This window comes from Gigantopelta aegis, chromosome 9 (assembly GCF_016097555.1).
Source record: "Gigantopelta aegis isolate Gae_Host chromosome 9, Gae_host_genome, whole genome shotgun sequence".
In the NCBI taxonomy this organism is placed as follows: Eukaryota; Metazoa; Mollusca; class Gastropoda; order Neomphalida; family Peltospiridae; genus Gigantopelta; species Gigantopelta aegis.
The window spans coordinates 16,661,441-16,688,459 of NC_054707.1; the positions used below are offsets into that span (position 1 = coordinate 16,661,441).

The 27,019-nt window shown below is 37.7% G+C and overlaps 1 protein-coding gene across 1 annotated transcript; it reads right to left on the bottom strand.

Annotated features, from left to right (window-relative positions):
* Positions 1-156: 156 nt before the first annotated feature.
* Positions 157-26,900, bottom strand: LOC121381013 (testis-expressed protein 10 homolog). The gene is made up of 16 exons (XM_041510089.1): positions 26,766-26,900; positions 25,237-25,423; positions 21,577-22,253; positions 20,652-20,806; positions 19,271-19,380; positions 18,045-18,170; positions 16,961-17,165; positions 11,951-12,083; positions 11,271-11,443; positions 9,351-9,528; positions 8,889-8,965; positions 6,149-6,282; positions 4,895-4,975; positions 3,621-3,891; positions 3,141-3,274; positions 157-316 (listed from the first exon to the last, which is right to left on the bottom strand). The coding sequence occupies exons 2-16, from the start codon at positions 25,414-25,416 to the stop codon at positions 248-250; spliced, it is 2,703 nt and encodes a 900-aa protein (XP_041366023.1). The 5' UTR covers positions 25,417-25,423; positions 26,766-26,900; the 3' UTR covers positions 157-247.
* Between the last annotated feature and the right edge of the window lie 119 nt (positions 26,901-27,019).

A 27,019-nucleotide genomic window follows, 5' to 3' on the forward strand; every position in this document is an offset into this window, starting at 1 on the left:
AAGATTTTTCCAAACCCAAAGGTGAAACCCGTTTTTGATCCTGGAAATGGTGTGTTCAAATTTTCATACTTTCCAAAAACTATCTGAATCCTGTTTAAACGATAACCCAATAAAAAATTAACTTGCAAGTCATGAAGGTCATACAACACCATTAACTTTCTTTCACAGTAATTTTATTGTACAATTTCTGTTGTATCTTGTGCAGATGTGACAATAGCACCAGCAAAACTCTCCCGTTCTTTCAGGTTTAGGTCAGTGAAATCTGGTACACAAAATCACTCCACCATTGTTTTTGCAACAAGTTAGGAACCTTTAACTGAAAAGAGACGAAAAAAAAACAAAAAAATAAAATTTATTCTTAAAGGGACAGTCCTGAGTTTACAACCATTGTAAAATGTTTCGGGACCAATAGAGCCGTAAAGGGACAGTCCTGAGTTTACAACCACTGTAAAATGTTTCGGGACCAATAGAGCCTTAAAGGGACAGTCCTGAGTTTACAACCACTGTAAAATGTTTCGGGACCAATAGAGCCTTAAAGGGACAGTCCTGAGTTTACAACCACTGTAAAATGTTTCGGGACCAATAGAGCCTTAAAGAGACAGTCCTGAGTTTACAACCACTGTAAAATGTTTCGGGACCAATAGAGCCTTAAAGGGACAGTCCTGAGTTTACAACCACTGTAAAATGTTTCGGGACCAATAGAGCCTTAAAGGGACAGTCCTGAGTTTACAACCACTGTAAAATGTTTCGGGACCAATTGAGCCTTAAAGAGACAGTCCGGAGTTTACAACCACTGTAAAATGTTTCGGGACCAATAGAGCCTTAAAGGGACAGTCCTGAGTTTACAACCACTGTAAAATGTTTCGGGACCAATAGGGCCTTAAAGGGACAGTCCTGAGTTTACAACCACTGTAAAATGTTTCGGGACCAATAGAGCCTTAAAGAGACAGTCCTGAGTTTACAACCACTGTAAAATGTTTCCGGACCAATAGAGCCTTAAAGGGACAGTCCTGAGTTTACAACCACTGTAAAATGTTTCGGGACCAATAGAGCCTTAAAGGGACAGTCCTGAGTTTACAACCACTGTAAAATGTTTCGGGACCAATAGAGCCTTAAAGAGACAGTCCGGAGTTTACAACCACTGTAAAATGTTTCGGGACCAATAGAGCCTTAAAGGGACAGTCCTGAGTTTACAACCACTGTAAAATGTTTCGGGACCAAAAGAGCCTTAAAGAGACAGTCCTGAGTTTACAACCACTGTAAAATGTTTCGGGACCAAAAGAGCCTTAAAGAGACAGTCCGGAGTTTACAACCACTGTAAAATGTTTCGGGACCAATAGAGCCTTAAAGAGACAGTCCGGAGTTTACAACCACTGTAAAATGTTTCGGGACCAATAGAGCCTTAAAGGGACAGTCCGGAGTTTACAACCGCTGTAAAATGTTTCGGGACCAATAGAGCCTTAAAGGGACAGTCCTGAGTTTACAACCACTGTAAAATGTTTCGGGACCAATACAGCCTTAAAGGGACAGTCCTGAGTTTACAACCACTGTAAAATGTTTCGGGACCAATAGAGCCTTAAAGAGACAGTCCGGAGTTTACAACCACTGTAAAATGTTTCGGGACCAATAGAGCCTTAAAGGGACAGTCCTGAGTTTACAACCACTGTAAAATGTTTCGGGACCAAAAGAGCCTTAAAGAGACAGTCCGGAGTTTACAACCACTGTAAAATGTTTCGGGACCAATAGAGCCTTAAAGAGACAGTCCGGAGTTTACAACCACTGTAAAACGTTTCGGGACCAATAGAGCCTTAAAGAGACAGTCCGGAGTTTACAACCACTGTAAAATGTTTCGGGACCAATAGAGCCTTAAAGGGACAGTCCTGAGTTTACAACCACTGTAAAATGTTTCGGGACCAATAGAGCCTTAAAGAGACAGTCCGGAGTTTACAACCACTGTAAAATGTTTCGGGACCAATAGAGCCTTAAAGGGACAGTCCTGAGTTTACAACCACTGTAAAATGTTTCCGACCAATAGAGCCTTTTCGATGACGTAACATACTAATTAAATACATTTTCTTATTTAGAATATCAGTGTCTGTATTTACAAGGTATTTGTTGTTGTCCTAATGCTTGTAGTAGCCCAAACTGAATTTTACCTCCCAATAATTTTGTATGTATATAAAAAAAATATATATCACGAATTAAAGTAAAAACTGAGTGCTACAAACATTAGTATACGACCGCAAACACATTCGATATAAAGACACTGGTGTTCTAAATAAGAACATGTATTTAGTATGAAATGGTAGTCGCCAAAAAGGCTCTGTTATTATAAACAGAAATCATCTAGTACAAAACTGAATGTAGTAAAGGCAATAACTACCTGTTAATAATCATATCTTGTGACATAATATATAACATCTGTATTATTACAAATCACTTTACCATTTATAAAAACATAGATCTTGTAATTAATAGACATTTCTGTTTGTTTGTTCTACCGGCCTTGGTGGTGTTGTGGTTATGCCATCGGACATAAGGCTGGTAGGTACAGAGTTCGCAGTCCGGTACAGGCTCCCACCCAGAGTGAATTTTAACAACTCACTCACTAACCCATAACCAACTAACAACTAACCCACTTCTCTTACACCAATCATTAATAGATAACCACCAACTCACTCTCTAGGATAGACAGCCCAGATAGCTGAGGTGTGTGCCCAGGACAGTGTGCTTGAATCTTAATTGGACGAAAATAAGTTGAAATGAATGAATGAATGTTTGTACTCAGGTTTTGTTTGGGTTTTTTTTTTTTTTTTTTTTTAAATACATATTTAGGTCACAGAAATATCGGATTGTTTTCAAGGAGCACTTTTCTAATCGGAAACTATTAAGCTGCTACAAGCCAAAACAATGAGGGATGTCTTAAGGTCAGAACAATCTTGAAATTTTTTTTATTTCAAAAAAATTATATTTATGAATTTGTGTTATCTTCTTACATATACGTCCTTGTTAGAATGATGTAACCTTGGTCAATTAAAAGATACTTTATATTACTTTTGTCAGAGAATGTGGGATATTAAAAAAACAAAAACAATGTCCAAATGAGGTTTTACTTAAAAATAACAAATCTCTCAGTCTACCTCAACTGTTTCCTTAAACTGTTCGAGCGACTGTGTTGCCACTCTTGTTTTCTCGTAGGTCTGTATGAATTCCTGCTGTAACACGTTTGTCATGGCAGTCGTCAATACGCAAACAGCATCTTCAGAACTGAGTGCTGAAAAAAAAAGAAGAGGAAAATAAATGAAAACAAAATAGTTTGCAGGATAAAGGTCAAATGTAAAATTGTTTTAACCTTCCGACTACTGCAGCCGAGATATCTGGCCCGACGGCATGCCAGTCGACATATTGTACACTGTACACTGTACACAGTGCATTCCCCAATTCAAATTTCCTGCCGTTTTTCACAAGACACTCGCCGGAAATAAATTATTTTAAAACCGGAAACAATTACTTAACACTATCAACATAACAATCGGCTATGCTGGGTTGAGTTTCACCAGCACTTATAACCATGGGCAAAGAACTGGTTAAAGATAAAACATTTTCTAAATGTAACTTACTCAACAGAAAACTGACAGCCTTTTGAAGAAAAATGTCAAATATTCCTGGACCGGCTACAAGGAATCCACAGCAGCTTGACCACAAGGTAACAGCATCTTCAGCATGCACAGCATCATTCTGGCCTTCTTTTCTTGTCAACTCATTGACCAATGAGAGGCAGAGATTGGTAATAGTGTTCTCCCATTCGTTCGGCTGATCATGTGACAAAAGATGTCTGCCGGTGATCAAAATTCCATACACTGTCAAAATGGACACTATTTTATGCTGTTTCTGAAGAAAAAAAAATAACAAAAATAACAAAACATTTTTAAAGCAGTGCATATGTAATATTATTTTCATCAACTGTAAGCAAACATAAAACATGACGATGTCAATTTACAGGAAATACTGCATCTTTGCCAATTCATGATTTATGTGAGAGGCTGCCATAAAACTCGCAATGACTCTTAATCCATTTTTTCCATTTTGGGGTTATTTCTCAACTACCAGAATACATCCAGTTATACAAAATCTGTTAAATGTGTTATATTGTTTCTCGTCATGTTCTTTTTACCACTACAAAATCAGACTGCTCCTTTTTCAGTGAAGTTCAGTACATGTTTACAGAGCTGGTTTATCCTAGTAGCACATGCTACAGGCCCCGCGCTTCAGGGGACCCAGCAGTGATTTGTACATTTATTTTCCACAGGTAATTTTCCCCCTCTCCACGAGGGGATTACAAAATATATATCCTGGTAAGGGGCCCCATTATTATTTGTGATTTGGGCCCCGTGGATCCTTAAACCGGCTCTGCATGTTTGTGTCAAAGTGTTCTTCGTCAGAATGTAACACACTGTAATAGTTACTGTAATTTGGTCTAAAATACCGAGCGTTCTCGTGTTTCTCTCAGTATAACAGACAACCCACAAAAACTCTTGTGGCAAATGCTTTTCCATGTCACTAAGTTGGCCATAACTGCCAATTTATTTTCCACTTTAACTTATTTTTGTGCTTATATCTAATTCAAGCACTCTGTCCTGGGCACACACCTCAGCTATCTGGGTCGTCTGTCCAAGACAGTGGGTTAGTTGTTAGTGGTTAGTGAGAGAGAAGAGGGTGTAGTGGCCTTACACCTACCCACTGAGTCATTAAAACTTGCTCTGGGTGGGAGCCGGTGCCAGGCTATGAACCCTGTACCTACCACCCTTATGTCCGATGGCTTAACCATGACACCACCGAGGCCAGAACAGCTAATGACTGCAGTCTAACCACAGGCTCTAAAACAAAGTCATACCATTAAGCTTGTCCAGAAATATGACACCACGGCAGCCATCTCTCGCTGGTGAGAAAACTGGTTCAGAAGACTTGTTATGTGCTGTTATTATACAAAGAAAAGAAAATATTACAATAAAAATGTAAAAAACAACAACCCAACAACAACAAATAAAGTGTTTTTTTATTAATACTAAAGTTTGTTTGCTTGTTTGTTTAATGTCACCACTAGAGTACATTGATTAATTTGTTTTGTTCAACGACACCACTAGAGCATATTGATTTATTAATCATTGGCTATTGGATGTCAAACATTTGATAATTCTGACATATAGTCTTAAGAGAGGAAACCTGCCACATTTTTCCATTAGTAGCAAGGGTCTTTTGTATGCACTATCCCACAGACAGGATAGCACATACCACGGCCTTTGATATACCAGTCATGGTGCACTGGCTGGAACAAGAAATAGCCCAATGGACCCACCGACGGGAATCGATCCTAGACTGACCGCGCATCACATGAGTGCTTTACCACTGGGCTATGTTAATGTCCCCTCTAGTAATACCAGTGCTTAGTCTAGTTCTTTAAAATATTAATGAAATTTAAAATAATATTCTGTTTGTTTAAAATATACATTGAAATGGACATTCAAGTAGCTACTATCAACCAAGTTTCATTAAACTAGGATTTATAGTTTGTGAGAATTGGAGATAAATGCTAAAGTTGACGCTATCAACTGAATAATTGCTGTTTCGGATAATTCATGGAACTATCTGAAGACAAAATAATATTTAATTTGAAACACAGGCCTTGGAAACCACAAAATAATTCCAGGTGAGAAATTTCAAATATGGAGAATAGTTCCATTCATCTAAAAAGTAAAAATCCCAACAACACATTAGAAAGCAAAATGATAAATAGTGGGTGTAAAAACACCCAGCACTTTCCATCTATGGGGGAATACGAGGCAAAAGTTTTGTTTTGTTTAACAACACCACTAGAGCACGTTACTAAATCATCGGCTATTGGATGTCAAAACATTTGACAATTCACCCACTGTGTGACAAAACCTGTGACTTTTTTGGCATTAGCAGTGAAGAATCTTTATATGCACTTTCCCACACACAGGACAGCACATACCACATCCTTTGATATACCAGTAATGGGGCACTGGTTGGGATGGGAAAAACAAATATGAGAGGATTAAAAAATTTCTTTCCCAAGCTGAGAAAAATAATTATAAAATACAAATGATGTGTACAATTGTAGTTATACCTCAACCAATGACAAATGCTTGGTCCATCTTTGTCTGGACACAGACCAGCAAATCCTATACAGACTGAGTGATTCTGAGTCACCTTCACCTTCACCTTCATCACACATGGCTGCCAGCTTCTCACTGTCAAGGCCTGAATAATGAAACAAATAATGAGCAAAAAGGAAAGACGTCCGAACCACAGGAGCGAAGGAAAAAGAAGGAAGTTACAGTCATGTGACCGGAACAGGAAGGAGGATGCAGTAGAAGAATTTTAGGCCATCACATTGGCTGTTGGGATGTTTCAAGCCAGACTACTATCCTTAGGCATGCAAAATGTTTGGATTAACTTCAAATCCCTGTTTGTTTGCTACAAATCTTCTCCATAGCATTATATGTCTACAGCATACACGAGTTTTGTAATGAATGAACGAAGAAATGGAATGTTTTATTTAACAACGCACTCAACACATATTATTTACGGTTCTATGGCGTCAGACATACGATTAAGAACAACACAGATATTGAGAGGAAACCTGCTGTCGCTACTTCATGGGCTACTCTTTTCGATTAGCAGCAAGGGATCTTTTATGTGCACCATCCCAGACAGGGTAGTACATATCATGGCCTTTGATATACCAGTTGTGGTGCAGTGGCTGGAACGAGAAATAGCCCAATGGGCTCACCGAAGTGGATCAATCCCACACCAACTGTGCATCAAGCGAATGCTCTACCACTTTACCCTCCAATAGATTTTTTTTTTTTAATTTACTGATACCACTAGAGTATCTTGATTAATTAATTCTCGGCTGCTGAATGTTAAACAATTTAATTGGTAATTCTGGCACATAGTCTTCAGTAAAAGTTAAAGTTTATTATTTGTTTAATAACACTGTGAAAGCACATTGATTTATTAGTCCCCTACCGGTCCAACCGGAGGGGACTATAGGTTTCATCTCTGTCCGTCTGTCTGTCTGTCCATTTGTTTGTCCATCTGTCCAACATATGTGTTCCGGATGTTTTTTGTAGAAGATCTTGATATTAATCTGAAATTCTGTGTATTGCTTTATCATGTAGTTACAGATCAAGTTTGACTTTCATAGCGATTTACCCATTTTTGACAAGAGTTATGGCCCTTGAACTTAGGCAATGTGATTTTTTCCCCCAGACTTCTTTTTTAGAAGGCCTTGAGATATTGAACTGAATTTTTTTATATAGCTTTATCATGTACTGCTACAGATGAAGTTTAACTTTCATGGCAATTTACCCATTTTTGACAGAGTTATGGCCCTTGAACATGGGAGATATGAAAATTAGTTTTTTTGAACTTTTGTTTTGCAATACCTGAAAATATCGAGGTGAAATTTTATATATAGCTTTATCACGTACTGTTACTGATCACGTTGAACTTTCATGGTGATTCACCCACCTTCCACAAATGTTTGGCCCTTGAATTTAGGAGATACAAAAAATTGTTGAGTCAGATAGGGAATGTGTATTGCTTTATCAGTACTCTTAAAATGCTTGCTAATCATCGGGTATTGGATATCAAACATTTGGTATTTCTGACAGTCTTAGAGAAGAAACCCGCAACATTTTGCCATTAGTAGCAAGGTATTTAAAAAAAATTGTTATATAAGTATTAGGTAATAGTGATGGAGAATTATTGACCAAGTATTATTTTATCTAAAATGTATGATTTAGATTTTATATTTTGTTTCCCACTCTTAAAGGCATATAGGGGGGTTATTACATGGCAATAGAAATAACCCACCTTTTCTTCAATCTCGGTAGCAATTAAAGTTACTTTTATTTATAATCATTGGTAGACCTGGGGTTGCGAACAGATTTGTAAACTTGCCCGTAGAAATATGCCTTTAAGATTTGGGATCATGAAATTTACCACTGGTCCGTCTTGTGTAAACCTGCATTACATTTTCAAATTAAAAGGGAGAGGACTTGATATAGACATTTTGCCTGTTGGCCAATCCCCAACCAGCATTATAATTGGGAATAAATATTGTACACTAGGGACAGTCCGTTTAATTGTACACTAGGGAAAGTCTGTTTAATTGTACACTAGGGACAGTCCGTTTAATTGTACACTAGGGAAAGTCTGTTTAATTGTACACTAGGGACAGTCCGTTTAATTGTACACTAGGGAAAGTCTGTTTAATTGTACACTAGGGACAGTCCGTTTAATTGTACACTAGGGACAGTCCGTTTAATTGTACACTAGGGACAGTCCGTTTAATTGTACACTAGGGACAGTCCGTTTAATTGTACACTAGGGAAAGTCTGTTTAATTGTACACTAGGGACAGTCCGTTTAATTGTACACTAGGGAAAGTCTGTTTAATTGTACACTAGGGACAGTCCGTTTAATTGTACACTAGGGACAGTCCGTTTAATTGTACCTGGGGCAGGACGTAGCCCAGTGGTAAAGGGCTCATTAGATGCGCAGTCGGTCTGGGATCGATCCCTGTCGATGGACCCATTAGGCTATTTCTCCTTCCAGCCAGTGCACCACGACTGGTATATCAAAGGCTGTGGTATGTACTACCCTGTCTGTGGGATGGTGCATATAAAAGTTCCCTTGCTGCTAATTGAAAAGAGTAGCCCATGAAGTGGCAACAGCGGGATTCCTCTCTCAATATCTGTGTGGTCCTTAACCATATGACTGACGCCATATAACTGTAAATAAAATGTGTTGAGTGCATCGTTACATAAAACATTTCATTCTTTCTTTCTTTAATTGTACCTGTTAACATTGTCATAATAAATGACAAGTAACCGGAGGTCTCCACAGTGTCAGTCTGATCAGCAAACTTCAGGTACCTGTAACAAGAATAGAAACCATAATGGTTAAAGAAGAGCATGCTATCTTGAAACTTGAATACAGAATACATTTGTTCATTTTTTTTTTAAAGTATGTCTGTTATTAAACAGAACTATACAGAGCAAACTTTTATGCAAAAAAAATGGCTTATAACAAATTTTAGTTCCTTACCAACAACAGTGAAAATATATTTTAAATGGTTAAAATAAGTAATCTGATTTGTGAAAATAAATTAACATATTAGAAACCAACAACTACACTCTGTTTCATGTGTAAAATCGGAAAAAGGCCACAGCTAAACAATTTAATGTTAAAGTAAATCAAATTATTATTTTTCTAAATTGACCTGACAAACACTGTTCATCTTAGCATATAGAAGCTCACCTGTGGTGAATGATATCCACTACAGATAGACTGACACCAGCTTCCACGTTTTCGTCCATCAACAGTCTACACAATGGTTTGAGCAAGTCTGCAGTGAGCAGTGGAAACCAGTACAAGATTTCTAACAGTCTGGTCTGCACCTCCGACTTGCACTTCACTAGAACACCACTGTCAGGATCTGAATACGGAAATAAAAGGAGTATTTGTTTAATGATGTTTCAGTACATTTTACACTATGGCTATTTGATGATTAAAGAAAGAAAGAGAAAAAGAGAGAGAGAGAGAGAGAGAGAGAGAGAGAGAGAGAGAGAGAGAGAGAGAGAGAGAGAGAGAGAGAGAGAGAGAGAGAGAGAGAGAGAGAAATGGACACGGGGGGGGGGGGGTGTGTGTCTGAAATGTGCATATAAAAGATCCCTTGCATGATAAAGCTATATACAAAATTTCAGTACAATATCTCATGGTCTTCTAAAAAAGAAGTCCAGAGTAAAAATATGACATTGCCATGTTCAAGGGCCATAACTCTGTCAAAAATGGGTCAATCGCTATGAAAGTCAAACTTGATCTGTAACAGTACAGCAATACACAAAATTTCAAGTTAATATCAAGGCCTTCTGCAAAAAACATCTGGAAAACATATGTTGGACAGATGGACAGACAGACGGACAGAGATGAAACCTATAGACCCCTCTGGTTGGACTGGTGGTAAGGGACTAATAAATCAATGTGCTTTCACAGTGTTATTAAACACAAAAAAACTTTAACTTTTACTGAAGACTATGTGCCAGAATTACCATTTAACATTCAGCAGTCGAGAATTAATTAATCAAGATCCTCTAGGGGCATCAGTAAATTAAAAAATCCCACTCTAACTTTTGGAGGGCGGAACGTAGCCCAGTGGTAAAGCACTTGCTTGATGCGCGGTCGGTCTCACCGTCTGGGATTGATTCCCCATTGGTGGGCCCATTGGGCTATTTCTAGTTCCAACCAGTGCACCATGACTGACATATCAAAGGTTGTGGTATGTGCTATCCTGTTTGTGGGATGCATCTTCATAAATCAAGGCTAATATTCGTTCCTCGTATTCAGCCTTGATACATGTTGTCTAGATTACTGATATCCACTATTAGCGCCCTCTATTGGAAGAAAATTTGTAACACCAATTATGTCCCTTACACGATGACATCGCTGACCAATCACAGCATCGGTAACATGTGACAATCTTGAAAGCCATAATAAAAATTAACCGCCGGACGCTGACGCTGCCTTCTTTGTTTACAATAACAAGGGAATCTATAAGGAGCGTTGCAATTCGTTGCAATCAGATCTCATCGCATCCAATGAAATTTAAGCATTTTGAGGCAGGATTTCTTGACGACATGTATCAAGGCTGAATACGAGGAACGAATATTAGCCTTGATTTATGAAGATGGTGGGATGGTGCATATAAAATATCCTCTGCTACTAAAGGAAACATGTAGCGGGTTTCCTCTCTGAGACTATATGTCAAATTATCAAATGTTTGACATCCAATAGCCAGTGATTAATAAATCAATGTGCTCTAGTGGTGTCGTTAAACAAAAAAAACCTCTAACTAATAATATGTGCCAATCTTGTCCAGTTTCATGCTAAGCTTATAAAGGAAATGCCCTATTTAACGATGCACTCAACACATTTTATTTACGGTTATATGGCGTCAGCCATATGATTAAGGACCACACAGATATTGAGAGAGGAAACCCTCTGTCGCCACTTCATGAGCTACTCTTTTCGATTAGCTGCAAGGGTTCTTTTATATGCACCATTCCACAGACAGGACTGCACATACCATGACCTTTGATATACCAGTCGTGGTGCACTGGCTGGAATGAGAAATGGCCCAATGGGCCCTCCGACGGCGGAGTTTATAGAGAGCACACTTACCCAATAATGTGACTAATACTTCTTCCAGACTGACAAACAATGGTGAGCACTTCTGACAGGCAGCTCTCTTCATCACAGACGTGATAACAACAGACATTTCCACATTGTCTGCCAACACCAGCAGCAGCAACTCGGGTAAAGACTGCAAAAATCGGTCTGTAATATTCTGTCGACTGAAAAAGAAAGAAAGAAATATAGATAGAGACATACTGAATCCAATGAAACGAGGAAATATGACATTCAAGGTTTGAATTTGAAGTCAATATTGTTGGTATTCATGTCTGCTAGTTTTCAACCAGTATGTCTGAATTTGCTTTAAATGTTTAATTAAACACCTGCTGTTTTTTCAGAATATTTGTAGGGTTCTTGAAAATGTAGAACCTTCATTTTAAAAAAACTAAAATTAAGAACAGAAATTATAAAATAGAACATACTTTTAATTTTTAATTTTTTTTAGACCATTTACTCTTTTTTTTAAACGTGAACTTTGAACATAATTACCTTGCTGTTTTCTCCTGAGAATATGAGTACTGACCTCAAATATTTGTTTAATTTAATCCCTGCATTCTCTTTAACTCACACATTTTAGCAGTTACCATCAGTGGTCATTTACTGTTAAAGAAATACAATAATACAGCATTTCTCAATTTGGTTAAGGACTATAAAAATAATGATCTTACCATCTAACCTGACAGTTGGAACGTTCAAGTATTTGGTCGGCAAACAGATGAAGGAAGAGCTTTCTTTCTGCTGAGAGTGGATGAGAGCTGAGGTAGTATTGTAGAGCTGCTTCTAACAGTTCTGCATCATCACCTACAGGAATAAACAACACACAAATTTAACACATGACAAAACATTGGTAAATTAACATGAAAGTCAAACTTGATTTGTAACAGAACACGATAAAGCTATATTCAAAATTTCAGCTCAGTATATTAATGTATTGTCCAAAAACAATATTCGGAAAACTATATGTAGGACAGACAGATGGACACACAGACAGACGGACGGACAAAGATGAAACCTATTGTCACCTCTGGTTGGTCTGGTAGGGGAATAATAACACACAAATAAAATGTCATATCTGGGCCATAACTCCGTGACAAATGGGTAAATTGTAATACAGGGTTCGTACAGGGGAATAATAACACACAAATAAAATGTCATATCTGGGCCATAACTCTGTGACAAATGGGTAAATCGTAATACAGGGTTCGTACAGGGGAATAATAACACACAAATAAAATGTCATATCTGGCCATAACTCTGTGACAAATGGGTAAATCGTAATACCGGGTTCGTACAGGGGAATAATAACACACAAATAAAATGCCATATCTGGCCATAACTCTGTGACAAATGGGTAAATCGTAATACCGGGTTCGTACAGGGGAATAATAACACACAAATAAAATGTCATATTAGGGCCATAACTCCGTGACAAATGGGTAAATCGTAATACCGGGTTCGTACAGGGGAATAATAACACACAAATAAAATGTCATATCTGGGCCATAACTCCGTGACAAATGGGTAAATCGTAATACAGGGTTCGTACAGGGGAATAATAACACACAAATAAAATGTCATATCTGGGCCATAACTCCGTGACAAATGGGTAAATCGTAATACCGGGTTCGTACAGGGGAATAATAACACACAAATAAAATATCATATCTGGGCCATAACTCCGTGACAAATGGGTAAATTGTAATACAGGGTTCGTACAGGGGAATAATAACACACAAATAAAATGTCATATCTGGGCCATAACTCTGTGACAAATGGGTAAATCGTAATACAGGGTTCGTACAGGGGAATAATAACACACAAATAAAATGTCATATTAGGGCCATAACTCCGTGACAAATGGGTAAATCATAATACCGGGTTCGTACAGGGGAATAATAACACACAAATAAAATGTCATATTAGGGCCATAACTCTGTGACAAATGGGTAAATCGTAATACAGGGTTCGTACAGGGGAATAATAACACACAAATAAAATGTCATATTAGGGCCATAACTCCGTGACAAATGGGTAAATTGTAATACCGGGTTCGTACAGGGGAATAATAACACACAAATAAAATGTCATATCTGGGCCATAACTCCGTGACAAATGGGTAAATTGTAATACAGGGTTCGTACAGGGGAATAATAACACACAAATAAAATGTCATATCTGGGCCATAACTCCGTGACAAATGGGTAAATTGTAATACCGTGTTCGTACAGGGGAATAATAACACACAAATAAAATGTCATATCTGGGCCATAACTCCGTGACAAATGGGTAAATTGTAATACAGGGTTCGTACAGGGGAATAATAACACACAAATAAAATGTCATATCTGGCCATAACTCCGTGACAAATGGGTAAATCGTAATACAGGGTTCGTACAGGGGAATAATAACACACAAATAAAATGTCATATCTGGGCCATAACTCCGTGACAAATGGGTAAATTGTAATACCGGGTTCGTACAGGGGAATAATAACACACAAATAAAATGTCATATCTGGGCCATAACTCCGTGACAAATGGGTAAATCGTAATACAGGGTTCGTACAGGGGAATAATAACACACAAATAAAATGTCATATCTGGGCCATAACTCCGTGACAAATGGGTAAATTGTAATACCGGGTTCGTACAGGGGAATAATAACACACAAATAAAATGTCATATCTGGGCCATAACTCCGTGACAAATGGGTAAATCGTAATACAGGGTTCGTACAGGGGAATAATAACACACAAATAAAATGCCATATTAGGGCCATAACTCCGTGACAAATGGGTAAATTGTAATACCGGGTTCGTACAGGGGAATAATAACACACAAATAAAATGCCATATTAGGGCCATAACTCCGTGACAAATGGGTAAATTGTAATACCGGGTTCGTACAGGGGAATAATAACACACAAATAAAATGCCATATTAGGGCCATAACTCCGTGACAAATGGGTAAATCGTAATACAGGGTTCGTACAGGGGAATAATAACACACAAATAAAATGCCATATTAGGGCCATAACTCCGTGACAAATGGGTAAATTGTAATACCGGGTTCGTACAGGGGAATAATAACACACAAATAAAATGCCATATTAGGGCCATAACTCCGTGACAAATGGGTAAATTGTAATACCGGGTTCGTACAGGGGAATAATAACACACAAATAAAATGCCATATTAGGGCCATAACTCCGTGACAAATGGGTAAATTGTAATACCGGGTTCGTACAGGGGAATAATAACACACAAATAAAATGCCATATTAGGGCCATAACTCCGTGACAAATGGGTAAATTGTAATACCGGGTTCGTACAGGGGAATAATAACACACAAATAAAATGCCATATTAGGGCCATAACTCCGTGACAAATGGGTAAATTGTAATACCGGGTTCGTACAGGGGAATAATAACACACAAATAAAATGCCATATTAGGGCCATAACTCCGTGACAAATGGGTAAATTGTAATACCGGGTTCGTACAGGGGAATAATAACACACAAATAAAATGCCATATTAGGGCCATAACTCCGTGACAAATGGGTAAATTGTAATACCGGGTTCGTACAGGGGAATAATAACACACAAATAAAATGCCATATTAGGGCCATAACTCCGTGACAAATGGGTAAATTGTAATACCGGGTTCGTACAGGGGAATAATAACACACAAATAAAATGCCATATTAGGGCCATAACTCCGTGACAAATGGGTAAATTGTAATACCGGGTTCGTACAGGGGAATAATAACACACAAATAAAATGCCATATTAGGGCCATAACTCCGTGACAAATGGGTAAATTGTAATACCGGGTTCGTACAGGGGAATAATAACACACAAATAAAATGCCATATTAGGGCCATAACTCCGTGACAAATGGGTAAATTGTAATACCGGGTTCGTACACCTTTTTAAAGCTGGTTTTCCATAACTTTCTATGACCCAAATACAAGGCTAGCTCTGGCTCTCGCAAAATCCACCAACTGCGAATTTTGAAAGAAGTTGATATATATATTTTTTTAATTTGGCGAAATAATTTCATGTAATAATTGACATTTTAAAGAAGATATCTGTTTAATAGAAAGTTTAATAGACAATTTGGCGAAATGTTTTGCTCATCCAGAGCTAGCCCCCTGAATATAACACAATTCCATGACCATATGATTATCGCTTAAATTTTAGTGATGAACTTGTACATCATGTATATGCGGATATTTGTATTAAAACAGTAATATCACTGCTAAAATCAGTTTAAGGCCAAGACACCACATATTTTGATGTCTGGATCTCCAACTCTTAGGTGTTTTCAATGTATATTAACTGCACTCATATCTTTAGATATACATGTCATTTCTTCTGTAAACACCAACAATAATTATCAGCACCCTACTTTGATTGATATATATCTTTCCTGTTGTTTATTAAGAAAACTAAATTAAAATATGGCTTGCACATGCTGCAGCTGCCAGTCTGGCAATGTGAAAATATAGCGCATGTTCTATGTCATCTGTTGCCAGATCTGTAGTTCGCACCAGCACAGACGCGTTGTGCTTTGTCATTTTTGATACAGTATGTGTTTCATTTTCGATTGGTACCATACTATAGCCATCCCAGACCCAGGCACAGCTTCAGTGTGTTTTGGGCCTTAGGCATCAAAGAATAGTTAACTGTTTCTCAGTTGTATGCATTACGCATGCAATGTAATGCCGTAAAAACATTACAATACCAGTCGTACGACTAATTAACTGTATGCATTTACGCTTGCAACGTAATGCTGTAATAGTAGGGAGACAAATACTAATCTGCTGTCTAATTCTAACCGGAACCAGTTCACGACTTGTGCTTCTAGACAACGATCAGATTTACCAAATTCTAACCGGAACCAGTTCAAGACTTGTGCTTCTAGACAACAATCAGATTTACCGATTTAAGAATTATACATTTTATTAAAATTTTATCTCCAGGTGTCTTTTTTCCAGGGTGGAGTCAGGGGCGGAAGCAATATTTTGATTTTCAATGACTTTCCATGACTTTTTATTGAAAATCACAGTTTTCCAAGCTTTCCAGACCTGGATTTTTAAATCTCAAATTCCATGACTTTCCAAGTTTTCCATGATGCGTGCAAATCCTGGTCATAACTGTCAAACTTGATTGGTAACTGTACATGAAAAAGCTACACACAAAATTTCAGTTCATCTTGAAACATTGTGAAAAACCTGTCCAGAAAACTATATGTGGGATAGATGGACGGACGAACAGACAGAGACAAAACCTATAGTCCCCTCCAGTTGGATCAGTGAGGGAGTAATAAACCTACAACATAACTTTCTCTTCTTTCTTTTATCCCACTGCCCCTTTTCTTTCGGGGGTGGGAATTTGTGAACTGTAAAAAAAGAGGAAATCTAGATGAGTCCTAGAAATTCTTGAAATCCTAGGTTAACATCTGTCCCATCTGACACATTTTGGAGGAAAGGACGATTAAAATGTGAGGAAACGCAATATTCCATGAGAGGAAAACAGCTGATCCGAGGAGAATTCCCACTCCTGTTTTTTTCTCTCCTTTGACTTCCATATCTTTCAACTTCTTTTGATGTCCACCCACACATCCCAGTCCTTGTCTCAACAACCACAATAGGTGCAACAACACAACTTTCTTACCTTCAGGTCGAGAGAGCACAATCAGCTTCTTGATAACTCTGATGATCACTTTGATCTGACTAGCATCAAGTTGTCTCCCCTTCAAACAGGAAATGACATAACCGTAGACTTGTACAATCCATGGCATCTCCATGGAAACAGCAGGTGTGTCAATGAAATATGTCATAATGTCACACACGGCTAAATTCAGGGATTCCACAGAAACCTGAAACATAGAGAACAAAAACGGTTTGACATTTTAATGATATTCAAGGAAATGCCACAAAATTTCTATATATTTTTCACTTAAAATATCAGACGTCAACTAATTAAGTCCAACAGCTAAACCCCAAATATCAAGGGGATCAATCACTAGAGGGTATGGGGTTATGTTTAGGGTCCTATTTTTATATTAACCTCATTATGCCGTAGAAAACTGGTGCAAAGTTTATGCTTTCCTAAAAAAAATGCACGATTATTCAGCTTTATTACCGTAATTAATAATTGTTTTTTTTAAAAATACTTGATGTATTGTTAGTGATAAAAAAAGAGTTTATTTTTGTTTAACACTATCACTGCATCACACTCATTAATTGATCATCGGCTATTGGATGTCAAACATGTGATAATCCTGATACATAGTCATTAAAGGAAACCTGCTACCTTTTTCCTAATGCAGCAAGGGATCTTTTATATGCACTTTCCCACATGCCACAGCATTTGTCCAGTTGTGGTGCACTGGTTGGAACGAAAAAACCCAATCACTTCAATGGATGTAAGGAAGGAAGGAAATAGTATATTTAATGACGCACTCAACACATTTTATTTATGGTTATATGGCGTCGGACATATGGTTAAAGACCACACAAATATTGAGAATGAAAACCCACTGTCGTCACTTCATGGGCTACTCTTTTTAACTAGCAGCAAGGGATCTTTTACATGCACCATCCCACAGACAGGATAATACATACCACCGCCTTTGATATACCAGTCGTGATTCACTGGCTGGAGAGAGAAATAGCCCAATCGGTCCACCGATGGGGATCGAACCCAAACCAACCACACATCAAGCAAATACTACACCATTTCCACAGCTGCTTACCGGAGGAATGTTTTTGTCTTTCTTGGCTTTCTTTGGAGGATGCAGACTCTCATGAGCAGCATACGGAAAACTCGTCATGAAATGTTTTTCAAAATCTTTCAGGTACGAAGCCAGGAAATCAGTAATCTAGGAAAATACAACCAACAGACATAAAATTACACATATATACTTCACAAGTAGGTATGTACATGTAAAGGAGATCCACAGCCATTCCCTTTCCCTTCTTTCTTTCTTTACTTACTTCCTTTTTTGTAACATTAAGAAATTAATTTTTGATATCGAGAAATTTATACATGGTAATCTGAATGTATTATTTTGCTGTTCAAAGGTTGTTTTCCATGTTCATTATTTTTGGAGTGGCATGGTTTGGGCACAGATTTGCATAAAATGAATAAATTAAAAAAAAAAATTCCATATGAGCAATGCAGTTTTTTTTATAACCACGCCTATGCGGCATAAAAAAAACTGCATACATGATAAATGACTAAGAATATGTTAAAATTTCTTCATCTATGTAAATTCTTCAAAGACAACCCCCCCCCCCCCCCCCCAACACACACATTCCAGTTGGTCAATTTTGAAAAAACCCCACAAACATTTACCAACAAAAGGGAAGGTTTATTTAACAACACCTGAATATATTAAGTTTTGCCCATCCCAATCAGTGCCCCACGACTGGTACATATATCAAAGGTATGTGCTGTCCTGTCTGTGTGAAATTGCATATTAAAGCAGGGCTAGCTCTGGCACTCGCTAAATTCGCCAATTGCGAATTTCATTAAAGAATTGGCAAATTTTAGTTTAATTTGGCAAAATAATTTCATGTAATAACTGATATTTTGTTACAAAATAACTGGGTTTCTGCCATTTTTGAAGTTTAATAGATAATGTGGCAAAATGTTCTGCTGACCCACAGCTAAAGCTGAAAATTACAACACACACCATGACCTTTAAGACCCCGGTGGGGCTGCTGGTGCCCCCTTGCACTTGCGGGTGGTCTCCTCCTCCTCCCACCCACCCCAAACCCTTTTCCTGTTCTGGACGGAGGAGCCGGCCCAGGACAACAACACCTGTGCCCACGACAGGCGTGTGCTACAACAGCTTGTTCTGAATGTGCATGTTAAACCCTATGACCTGACCTGATGACCGTTGATGTACAGTCATGGGGGTCTGTGAACATAACAACAAATGAAGTCATTTTTGCCACCGCATTGCTATTTACTCACACTGTCGTCCTGAGAGACATGTTGCTGGGCAACAAGAGACTCCCACAGAAGCTGTATCACACTGGTGATGGTAGACATCATCGACAACACATTCAGTGGAACCAAGCTGCCTAGAAAGAAAATAAAAACGTTTCTTTTTTAAAACCTAGAAATGTATAAGACAGAGACAAAGCCATATTGTGTTTCAGACATTACAAACATGGAGGATGAAGCCACAGTATTTCCATTTTGGTATCGGAAAGAAAAAAAAGAAAGAAAGGAATGTTTTATTTAACGACGCACTCAACACATTTCATTTATGGTTATATGGCATCAGACATATGGTTAAGGACCACACAGATATTAAGAGAGGAAACCCGCTGTCAGGACTTCATGGGCTACTCTTTTCGATAAGCAGCAAGGGATCTTTTATATGCACCATCCCACAGACAGGGTAGTATATACCATGGCCTTTGATATACCAGTTGTGGTGCACTGACTGGAATGAGAAATAGCCCAATGGGCCTACTGACGTGAATCGATCCCAGACCGACCGTGCATTGGGCGAGTGCTTTACCACTGAGCTACGTCCCGCCCGATATTTCGCAGACTACTTGACAGGGCCGTGCTCCATGTTTGCTGTCAGTAAGACTATACACAAACATGTTTTATATCATTTAGAATACTGCTTGCTCATATATCTTCAGCAAGCAGAAAGTTGAGATATTATTTAATTAATTTTCAAAAATTATCTTTTTATGCGTGAATTATTATTAACAATTTTGGCTGGGTTTTTCCCACAGATAGTCACATTTTATTCTTAAACAGTCCTGTGACTATATTTATTTATTATACTAATTACATGTTTGTACATATTAGGAATGTCTGGGTTTTTTTTAAGGTTTATCATAGTATGAAAAAAAAAAAATCCCAATTTAAAATAAATAAAAATTTGTAAATTGAGAAAGCTTTTTTTGTTCATACCCAAATGAACATAAAATAAAAGACAATCCTTATAATTAAATTTGAAACATACTTAATATTAAAAATACAAACAAGTTCATATTTTATTTTTAATTCTTTTCTTTGTTTGTTTGGTTTTGAACAACATTCAGTTATAAAAAGTACCAGTAGTATAAAGTGATGTTACTGTGGCTAGTATAATGGAATATCTTTAAACTGTGATAAATAAAAGAGAAATTTAATTTTTCTGATATACATAATACAGTGAAACCTCTCAAAACCGGATCCTCTGTAAACCAGAATTCCCTCAAAACCGGACATTTATCACGGTCCTTTTTTAAATTCAGTACAGAACTTAACCTCTCTAAACCGGACATTTCACTTGGTCTGGAGGGTGTCTGGTTTAGAAGGGGTTTCACTGTACTTATTACCACCCCACCTGTGACATTGCTGTTGTCATCCACAGGGCGACTCTCAATCCAGCACTCAATCAACAGAGGCAGCAGTGTGTGCGCAAACTTCTTCACGTCGTATTCACCATCGGCAGACGATACAGAGCTAGAACTGCTTACTGTGACTAGGTTTCTGTCAGAACTGAAGTGAAAACAAATAAACATCATGTTTACATTACATACTTTTGTATTTGTCAATACTCACAAAAATGTCAGTGTGCTGGTTATTAAAGTTTGTTTTGTGTAACAATACCACTAGAGCACATTGATTTATTAAAAGGTATACACATAAACACACACATTTACAAACACACGTGTGGAATTACAACTATAACTATATATATATATATATATATATAGTCTTCAAAAAAAGTAGGGGAACTCTAATAAGAATTTACAATTGCCAAAATTGTAAGGTATATTAGCTGTGGGGAATGGTTATATGATAATAGTGAATTAATTGGGCAAAGATTACAACTGGTAATTCAGTATTACAGTAGGTTTTATGACCACCAAAGATCTTGAAGGACGATTAGGGTCAGAAGTGAAATTTGAAAGCTGAGGGGTTTTTTATCGGTAGTGGGTGATACCGCCATGATGTGTCAGACATTCATTCAGTCGACAAGGCACACTGACAGATACACACACACACACACACATATATGACAACACATTATGGATTATGTACATGGCAAAACAATCGCTGCAATTACCCCCAGCAATCGGCAATGTCGTGGAGATTGCTGTGGAGTTTTTAATTCTACACAGCACTTTTTTGCCTGGACTATATTCAGTGTTTTTTTCAATGGCATGTTTTTTTTTGCCGTAGATATTTTCTTAATTGCATGGGTTGCAAAATGGACCCAAGATAAACAACATTTAAAACAATATATTTTAAGAACTTTGAATTACCTCAGCATAAAACCAGGTGTCAACCAAGAACTGGTAATATATGATGGAAAAGTCTGCACGGTCTCAACAGATGGCTGCCATTTCACTACACTATTTTTCTTTTCATCTTCTTCAGTATCTTGCACTTTTGAGGTCAAAATGGCTGTCAACAGTTTATGAAGCCGGCCCAAGACGCCAGAGCGCCACCTATGTACAGACATCCTGCTATTGGGCGTAATGGCCAAGGATCGACCAAAATCCTTCCTGTTGCCAGGACTCTTAGATTGTCCTGTTCCGTGATCCCTTGAAATTTGTGCAATGAAGTTTGGCAAAATCTGTGTGGAGTTATTTGTCACCAAGTCTGGATACGTTTCCAACAGCAAGTCGAAGACATTTAACGAGTCTCGCTGAATATCTTCGTAGATGTGTGTCATTGCGCAACACAGGTGAGCACTCAGCAGAGGGAAAAATGGAGCAATTTGATTGGACGAAACGGAAGAAAAAATAACTTTCAGGACTCTAATAACTGCTTGTCGAACTACCAGATCTTTGTCTGTAAAGAGCTGTGATGTCTTTTCCAAGATGGCCGACAGATGTAAAGGAATGAGGTGTGGGTGTAGAGTTACCAGCTCCTTTAACCCCGAGACTGCTTCGTGGCGAACACTTGAGTTGTAATGCTGGCACTGAGAGAGCAGATCCTGCAAGAAAAAGTACATAACATCAAAGCAAACAGACGACCAAACATACAGCAGCTGAGGGAGACTACCTCAACAACTACAACAAGTCTCGAGAAGAAGCTGTATGGCACAAGAAGTGATCTACAGAGAACAGTACTGTTCATAGTCACTAATGGCTTCGACGTGTAGTCAACAAACGAATGAAAAGAAGAAGAAGATCAAAGCAAACAACCAAGAAATGTGCACAAAGAATGTCAATTACCCATCTTTTTACAGTCAAACACAGGTATACACTCTCGAATAAGACACAAACAAGCAATGAGTTAATTTGCTGTAACATACAAGCAACTATCTGTATATGCATGAAAAACAATAATATGACAAATTGGTACTAAAAGTTCTGTAATAATGTCTACGCCATTACGGCATTAGAGTTAAAGGCGTGGTACATACAACCCTTGCAATTTCCAACAGCAATCGGCAATGCCGTGGAGATTGCTGTGGGGGTTATAATTCTCTACGACACTTTTTTGTTGTGGACTATATTAAAAAAAAAAATTCAATGGCATGTTTTCTAGCGTGGACATTTTCTTAATTGCAGGGGTTGACCTACTGGATTTGCATAATGGTACCACCCACCACCCAGTGTTATAATGCCTCAGCAAGGAAATACATGACCAATACATCAACTTCTCTCTCACTAACTGACAACCCCCACTGTATTGGACAGCAGACCAGATTGCTGCAGAGGTGGGTGTCCAGAACCAACAACTTGAAACATAATTCAATATACATGTTAAGCTTGAAAATGAAGTTAAAATGAAATATTTTAAGCCAACAGACCAAACATTCACTGTAGCCTGAACAAAAGAGGACAGCACGAAAAGAAAAAATGGAAACCAGCGGTCTTAAAATTAAGCGAAATCAAAGTAAGTTACATATTAGCAAAATACAATTATAGTGAGGTCGTCATATCAGACACTAGGAAAACCCAGCTAAAAACCTAAATAAACTCAAGTTGTGGAATGAATTGAATTAATGTATCTTAGGGGTTTCCCCAGGGCCGTTAGGCGTAGCGGCCCGACACGCCTTGGTCCGTAAAGTAAGCGCTTTGACGGCATGGAAGCGCCTTAAATCAATTGCTGCTACGCCTTGATTTGAAGTACTTTAGAAAAACAATTTTCACAAGTACAAGCGTGGCAGTCGACTACCTCTTGCAAACAATTTGTGTACCAGTATACCAAGCACACCTAATTACTATGACAGGTAAAACACTTCCTAACTACTTAACAATGGACCAGTCGTCTGCTCACAATTGGTGTTTGGTAATTTTACCACATCTACTGGGACGGCTAATCTGTCAGGAAGGCGCTTATGCGTAACGGGATTCCCGTGCCGAGCAATCAAGCTTCAAGGCCGATCAAAGAAGATGCCCATTGACAGAATCAACGGTACTATTTAACATAATAAATAGGTGAAGCACTTTTTAATAGTACAGTTACTTCAGTAATTTCTATCCTAACACCCCCTCCCCAAAACACTACTGAAAACATCCAGGGCTCGCATTGTCGGTAACCAATTTAGCCATTGGCTACAAAAAAATGGCTAATAAAATTTGCAAGTGGCTAAAATTTTGGCTGAGCCATTTTCTATCTTCTGATGTGAACAAACGGTTACATAATCTATTCGACACCTCAAACATAATAATACCAAATATTCAATTAGCATAATAGCAATCTCGCGACCGGTAACGAGAAACGGCGTTATCCAGAATACAGAGTATGCCTTATGATGTTTGCTAATTTTAATAATCAAGGTTATTAATTTTAACGGCATGCATTCGACATGTACAACAGCAATGTGACGGTGATTCAATGTCTGGAAGATATGTAACTTGCTATTTTAATTTTGTAAAGGCTTTGAACCAAAGTAATAAAAACAAACCGACAATGCATGTCAATTTGAATACATATGCCAGTTCAGGGCCGAAAGACATGTCGGCTATCCCAAGGGCTGAGTTCAGCCAGACCGAGCAAAAACAAAACGTTCGCTACACTGGTTTGTGCGCTTCACATTAAACCAAATGGACACCAATAAAATAGTTCGCGAATGTTAGGAAGAACGTTCATTGGCTGAACTGAGGAAAGCTCTCGGCGTAATATACGTCACGCTTCAGAGTCAGCTGACGCCCATGTGTCAAGAAACATCGTTGCGGGACATTAAACAATACAATTACACAGAAGTAAATCTTGATGTAAATTTGTAGAAAAGCAATAGTTGTTTGCATCAATGAATACCTAACTGCAGTTTCGGTTATTTCCTTTGTCTTTGTTAATTTTGTACCTATGGTCGTGAGCACACATGCAGATCGCGATCGCGGAAAATGAACATGCAGTATTCATACAAATTGCAGTTACACGTACACTGAATTAGTTTACAATAATCATATTTGTTAAATAATGCTAGATATATATTTGTGAAACTGTGAGGTGACATTTAATAAGTTAGCTGGATTTTAAAAAGACCGTAAAATTTTATTTTATCAACTTTTTTTTTTTTTTAAATAAATGAATATACTGTGAAGTCAGCATTCTTAGCTTAGGTATTTTACAAGCAGAAATCACAACAAGCATTTAACACGACGCTGAAAACAACAGCAACAACATGGCGCAAATTATGAAATTATTGGGGGTGGGGAATTGATGGGTTATTTTAAAACAAGTTTTAACCTCCCCCCCCCCCCCCCCCCAAAAACCCCCACCATGATTTGATGGATTGAAGGCAAACACTTAACTGTTTTCAACCCACTATCCCACTTCTTTTGGCTTGATTTTTGTGTTATAATGATGCTAAATATGTAAGCGCCTTAAAAAAATCCTGGGGAAAGGCCTGTATCTATGTGGTATACACGTAGATAACTTGTGAACACATTAAATTTTGTGCTCAATAACATTTCCTGATTTAAAAATACACTTATTAAAACATGTTCTTCGTCCAAGCCAACCTTTAAGTTAAGCTTTCTGTGTGTGCTTGGTTCTGAGTTGACTCCCTTGATTTTTTGAACCACTTGAATGCTGCGCGTCTTGAAGCTTGTGTTGGTTACATTCTGACCACGAGGTAAAGTCTTCCCAACTTTCAGCTTCACTTTCTGGAAATCCTTCTTCCTTTTTTTGGTCTTTGACATGGTTAATCTACAAAGGTAAGATGGAAAAAAAAAGTCAATTAAAAAACCAAAAACATTTTAAATCACAGCAGGTGCAGTTCATATATAGAAGGACTCCCTTGACCAAACTTCAAAGTACCCCTCAAATCCCATGTTTATCACTGTTAACAAGTTTAAATAATGCAGGGCTAGCTCTGGCACTGGCCAAATTTGCCATTTGTGAATTTTAGAAACAATTAGCAAATTTTATTTTAATTTGGCGAAATAATTACAAGTATTAATTGATATTTTGTTACAAAATAACTGGGTTTCTGTAAACTTAATAGATAATTTGGCAAAATGTTCGGCTGACCCAGAGCTAGCCCTGTAATGGATCAATATAATATTATAATGAATTTATTTCTGTTCAGGTTAGCTTGTGCGTCCTCTAGAATTACTCTATTATATGTGAGAATAACGCTAGAGATGACTGTGTTTAATACTTCGGCAATTGTTGATTACCAAATGGTAGCCAGCTACTGTGTCTAAAATATGTATTTTTTCCTAAATTGGATGCCAATGACGTCTAGTTTGATTATTCCCGAATTGAGTGTGGATGATATGACCAATGAACATTGGCGCAACAGTCGAGTCACATCTCTACACACTTTGTCCTATGTCAGCACAACAATAATGGAGTTTCACATATGGGTGTCGAGTTTCGTTGTCTAGTGCTGATGCCAGTTACCAACATGTAAGTTTAATATTATGATTCAACTTGGAATAATCGAACTAAAGGTCTGTGGCATCAGATACAGGAAACTTGAAAGCTTATTTCAGACAGTAGCTGGTAGTTCTATAGTTCACATCAAGATTAACCTAGAGTACAAGCACTTGCACTCGAGGTTAATCTTGATGAAGTAGCAGGCTACCATGTATGTTCCAGGGTGGCATCTTGATCAACCAGTACAGCACCCAATAGAGGTGCTTGGATCATGCCATATAACCCCTCGATGCCAATGGGCCCATTCTAAGATACTTTGATTGGATGCTTTCCCAATCCATATGATATTATGATTGATATCTCAAACTTTCAAAGGCTGTGGAATAATTCCGAATATCATTCAATATGCTGTACATCATACTCATGTGATAGTGTATATAACATATCTCTTTCTACTAATAGAAAAATGTAGCATTTTCCTCTCAGACCATATGTCAAAATTATCAAATGTCTGACATCGAAGCAAACTGATGACAATGCAGTTTTAAATTATAATATTTACGTTACTTGTTAAGTTAAACTTAAGCAATTAAGCATTAAAATTATAAAACTAAAGCCCAATTATCTTGTATCCATCTTATTACAATATTTGGAAATGGTTTATTACTTGATATATATGTCACCAGTAAATAGTGTTTGCCTAAAACTGGCATGTATTCTTTCATAAACCAGATAAACACGTTTCACGTGGGCGCAGACATTTGTCTTCTTCTTTGTTTTTTTTCACTCAAATGTAAGAGCACCTCCTTAAGCTCAAACGTTTTACAGAATTTCGATCGTCAAAATTTAATTTTAAAACGAGTATTGCATGAAATAATGATAATTTAACAGTAATATACTGACAGAAATATAAATGTAATT